General features: G+C 44.9%; 1 protein-coding gene across 1 annotated transcript in view; it reads left to right on the plus strand.

The window, feature by feature from the left end:
* Positions 1-4,117: 4,117 nt before the first annotated feature.
* LOC124028947 (probable E3 ubiquitin-protein ligase HERC1) overlaps positions 4,118-5,690 on the plus strand; it is a gene marked incomplete at both ends in the record, with an annotated part of 13,046 nt that continues 11,473 nt past the window's right edge. Inside the window, 2 exons of the mRNA XM_046340836.1 lie at positions 4,118-4,290; positions 5,174-5,473. Of these exons, the coding sequence (XP_046196792.1) occupies positions 4,118-4,290; positions 5,174-5,473 (473 nt within the window). The remainder of the gene's footprint in view (positions 4,291-5,173; positions 5,474-5,690) is intronic.

The following is a 5,690-nucleotide window of genomic DNA, read 5'->3' on the forward strand; positions in this document are numbered from 1 at the left end:
ACTACATTGAATGGACTGACTCAACTCTGACAGAGGACACTACAGTATTATACTGACAGGCACACAGTATTGAAGGAGAGGACACTACAGTATGGATAATGACAGCACATTGAGGAGGAGGACACTACAGTATGGACTGACACTGACATTGAAGAGGACTGAGTATTATATGGACTGCACTGAAGAGGACACTACAGTATGGACTGACACATTGACTAGAGGACACTACAGTATGGACTGACTAGAGGATACTACAGTATGGACTGACTCAACTGACTAGAGGACACTACAGTATTATAATGACAGCACATTGAAGGAGGACACTACAGTATTATAACTGACAGCACATGGACTGACTAGAGGACACTACAGTATGGACTGACAGCACATTGAAGAGGACACTACAGTATTATACTGACAGCACATGGACTGACTAGAGGACACTACAGTATGGACTGACAGCACATTGAAGAGGATACTACAGTATGGACTGAATGACAACATCTGACTAGAGGACACTACAGTATGGACTGACAATTGACTAGAGGACACTACAGTATTGGATGAATGACAGCACTCTGAGGAGGACTACAGTAGTATACTGACAGCACATTGAGGAGAGGACACTACAGTATATAATGACTGATTAGAGGACACTACAGTATGGACTAATGACAGCACATTGAGGAGGACACTACAGTATTATAACTCTGACAGCACATTGAAGGGGAGGACACTACAGTATGGACTGACAGCACTGAGGAGGAGGACACTACAGTATTATAATGACAGCACATTGAGGAGGAGGACACTACAGTATGGAATGACAGCACATTGACTAGAGGACACTACAGTATGGAATGACAGCACACTGAAAGGAGGACACTACAGTATGGACTGACTGATAGAGGACACTACAGTATTATAATGGACTGAGGAGGACACTACAGTATTATACTGACAGCACATTGAACTAGAGGACACTACAGTATTATAATGACAGCACATTGACTAGGAGGACACTACAGTATTGGACTGACAGCACATTGACTAGAGGACACTACAGTATGGACTGACTCAGAGAGGACACTGAAGTAGGACTGACACTGACAGTATGGATAATGACAGCACATTGACTAGAGGACACTACAGTATGGAATGACAGCACATTGACTAGAGGACACTACAGTATGGACTGACAACATCTGACTAGAGGACACTACAGTATGGACTGACTCAACTCTGAAGGAGGACACTACAGTATGGACTGACAGCACATTGAAGAGGACACTACAGTATTATGGACTGGAAGGACATTGAAGGAGGATACTACAGTATGGACTGACAGCAATCTGAAGGAGGAGGACACTACAGTATGGAATGACAGCACATTGAAGAGGACACTACAGTATTATAATGACAACTCTGAAGAGGACACTACAGTATGGACTGACAGCAATTGACTAGAGGACACTACAGTATTGGACTGACAACATTGACTAGAGGACACTACAGTATATAATGACAGCACATTGAGGAGGAGGACACTACAGTATTATACTGACTAGAGGATACTACAGTATGGACTGACAGCACATTGAAGGACACTACAGAGGACACTACAGTATTATAATGACAGCAATTGACTAGAGGACACTACAGTATTGGACTGACTCAATTGAAGGAGAGGACACTACAGTATTATAATGACAGCACATTGACTAGAGGACACTACAGTATATAATGACAGCAATTGACTAGAGGACACTACAGTATTATAATGACAGCACATTGAGGAGGAGGACACTACAGTATTATAATGACAGTATGGACTGAGCAACATCTGACTAGAGGACACTACAGTATTATAACTCTGACAGCACATTGAAGGAGAGGACACTACAGTATGGACTGACAGCAATTGACTAGAGGACACTACAGTATTATATGACAGACATTGACTAGAGGACACTACAGTATTGGACTGACTCAATTGACTAGAGGACACTACAGTATATACTGACAGCAATTGAAGAGGACACTACAGTATGGACTGACAGCAACTCTGACTAGAGGACACTACAGTATATAATGACAGCAATCTGACTAGAGGACACTACAGTATTATGGACTGACTAGAGGATACTACAGTATGGACTGACTCAACTTGACTAGAGGACACTACAGTATGGACTGACAGCACATTGACTAGAGGACACTACAGTATGGACTGACTCAACTCTGACTAGAGGACACTACAGTATGGACTGACAGCAACTCTGACTAGAGGACACTACAGTATGGACTGACAACATTGAGGAGGAGGACACTACAGTATTATAATGACTGACATTGAAGAGGACACTACAGTATGGACTAATGACAACTCTGACTAGAGGACACTACAGTATGGAATGACTGACTAGAGGACACTACAGTATGGACTGACAGCAACTTGACTAGAGGACACTACAGTATTATGGACTGACTCAACTCTGACTAGAGGACACTACAGTATGGACTGACTCAACTCTGACTAGAGGATTATACAATGACAGCACATTGAACTGACTAGAGGACACTACAGTATGGACTGACAGCACATTGAAGAGGACACTACAGTATGGATGAATGACAGCACATTGACTAGAGGACACTACAGTATGGACTAATGACAGCACATTGAAGGAGTATGGACTGACTCAACTCTGACTAGAGGATTATACATGACATGGACATTGAGGAGAGGACACTACAGTATGGACTGACAGCACATTGACTAGGAGGACACTACAGTATGGACTGACTGACTGAAGGAGGAGGACTACAGTATTATAATGACTGACTCAACTCTGACTAGAGGACACTACAGTATGGACTGACTCAACTCTGACTAGAGGACACTACAGTATGGACTGACAGCACATTGAGGAGAGGACACTACAGTATGGACTGACAGCAATTGACTAGAGGACACTACAGTATTATACTGACAGCACATCTGACTAGAGGACACTACAGTATGGACTGACAGCAATTGAAGAGGACACTACAGTATTGGACTGACAGCACATTGACTAGAGGACACTACAGTATTATAATGACACAGGAGGACACTACAGTATTATAATGACAGCACATTATGGACTGACTAGAGGACACTACAGTATGGATGACAGCACATTGACTAGAGGACACTACAGTATGGACTGACTCAACTCTGACTAGAGGACACTACAGTATGGACTGACTCAACTCTGACTAGAGGACACTACAGTATGGACTGACTCAATTGACTAGAGGACACTACAGTATGGACTGACAACTCTGACTAGAGGACACTACAGTATGGACTGACAGCACATTGACTAGGAGGACACTACAGTATTATAATGACTCAATCTGACTAGAGGACACTACAGTATGGACTGACAGCAATCTGACTAGAGGACACTACAGTATGGACTGACAGCAACTGACTAGAGGACACTACAGTATGGACTGACATTAGAGGACACTACAGTATGACTGACTAGAGGACACTACAGTATGGACTGACTCAACTCTGACTAGAGGACACTACAGTATTATACTGACAGACACACTCTGACTAGAGGACACTACAGTATGGACTGATGACAACATCTGACTAGAGGACACTACAGTATGGACTGACTCAACTCTGACTAGAGGACACTACAGTATGGACTGACTCAACTCTGACTAGAGGACACTACAGTATGGACTGACTCAACTCTGACTAAGAGGACACTACAGTATGGATAATGACAACATGGACTGACTAGAGGACACTACAGTATGGACTGACTCAACATTGACTAGAGGACACTACAGTATGGACTGACTCAACTCTGACTAGAGGACACTACAGTATGGACTGACTCAACTCTGACTAGAGGACACTACAGTATGGACTGACTCAACTCTGACTAGAGGACACTACAGTATGGACTGACTCAACTCTGACTAGAGGACACTACAGTATGGACTGACTCAACTCTGACTAGAGGATACTACAGTGCAGTTTAAATCGGCTTCTTGTATGTATTTGACTCTTGGCCGACTTTCATGTTTCTGTTGTTGTCTTTGTCCTCAGGATGTGTTGGTGGTGAACTGCTCGACAGACTTCATGTCCTCTCACCAGGTGCTAGCCACCTGCCGGACGGCGCTGAAGAAGCAGGGGTTGTGGGATTGAACATGGCTCCGTGCATGAGAGCCTTCCTGGAGAGGCTGCCTGTTATGCTGCAGGAGCAGTACTCATACGAGAAGGTTGTGTGTGTGTGTGTGTCTGCCTGTTTCTCTGTGTGTGTGTGTGTGTGTGTGTGTGTGCGTGCGTGCGTGCGTGCGTGTCTGCCTGTTTCTCTGTGTGTGTGTGTGTGTGTGTGTGTGTGTGTGTGTGTGTGTGTGTGTGTGTGTGTGTGTGTGTGTGTGTGTGTGTGTGTGTGTGTGTGTGTGTGTGTGTGTGTGTGTGTGTGTGTGTGTGTGTGTGTGTGTGTGTGTGTGTGTGTGTGTGTGTGTGTTATTTGAAAGTAAATGACAGCCCAGTTTCATTCCAAGGTAATCAATCATAACTGTCAAAAGCCTACCTACTTCCTTTTTTAAATCATTGTTTTTTTCACCGTAGTTGGTAATCGTAGTCAGCGGTTATGATAACATGTGTTATTACACCCAAGTGTAAATGTGTACTTCCTGTTTGGTCCTCCAGCCCCATGTCTAAATGTGTACTTCCTGTTTGGTCCTCCAGCCCCACGTCTAAATGTGTACTTCCTGTTTGGTCCTCCAGCCCCATGTCTAAATGTGTACTTCCTGTTTGGTCCTCCAGCCCCATGTCTAAATGTGTACTTCCTGTTTGGTCCTCCAGCCCCATGTCTAAATGTGTACTTCCTGTTTGGTCCTCCAGCCCCACGTCTAAATGTGTACTTCCTGTTTGGTCCTCCAGCCCCATGTCTAAATGTGTACTTCCTGTTTGGTCCTCCAGCCCCATGTCTAAATGTGTACTTCCTGTTTGGTCCTGTTTGTACTTCCTGTCCTCCAGCCCCATGTCTAAATGTGTACTTCCTGTTTGGTCCTCCAGCCCCATGTCTAAATGTGTACTTCCTGTTTGGTCCTCCAGCCCCACGTCTAAATGTGTACTTCCTGTTTGGTCCTCCAGCCCCACGTCGTGTGTGGAGAACAGCTAGTCCACAGCCCCTACATGCAGTGCCTGGCCTCCCTGGCCGTGGGGTTACACCTGGATCAGCTCCTGTGCTCCCCTCCCGTCCCCCCCCACCTCCGCCTCTGTCCCCTGGAGCCAGCCACCTGTACCTGGTCACCCGGCGAGTGGGCGTGGCTAGACTGCTTCTCCACCACGGTGAAGGCAGCGGAGGCCCTGGCTCGGGGCAACACGTTCCCAGAGGCCTTTGCTGTTCCCGACCTGGAGCCTGTAACCAAGGAGGAGATGGTCCTTCTCATGGTGAGGTTTCTACAGAAGACAATTAACCTCTGTAGCTCTGACGGAGTGGATCTTTAAAAGTACAACTGAACTGTGGAACCAACTTCTCTGGTTGAAAACGCCTTATATAACATAATATAATACATAATATATAACAACCATATTAGTCAATACCAAAAATGTCCTAAAAAGTGTAAGTAGGTTTATTTTTGGTCCGTAAAGTCAGTATTTTTTCCAA

The sequence above is a fragment of the Oncorhynchus gorbuscha genome, unplaced genomic scaffold (assembly GCF_021184085.1).
Source record: "Oncorhynchus gorbuscha isolate QuinsamMale2020 ecotype Even-year unplaced genomic scaffold, OgorEven_v1.0 Un_scaffold_5089, whole genome shotgun sequence".
Lineage (NCBI taxonomy): Eukaryota > Metazoa > Chordata > Actinopteri > Salmoniformes > Salmonidae > Oncorhynchus > Oncorhynchus gorbuscha.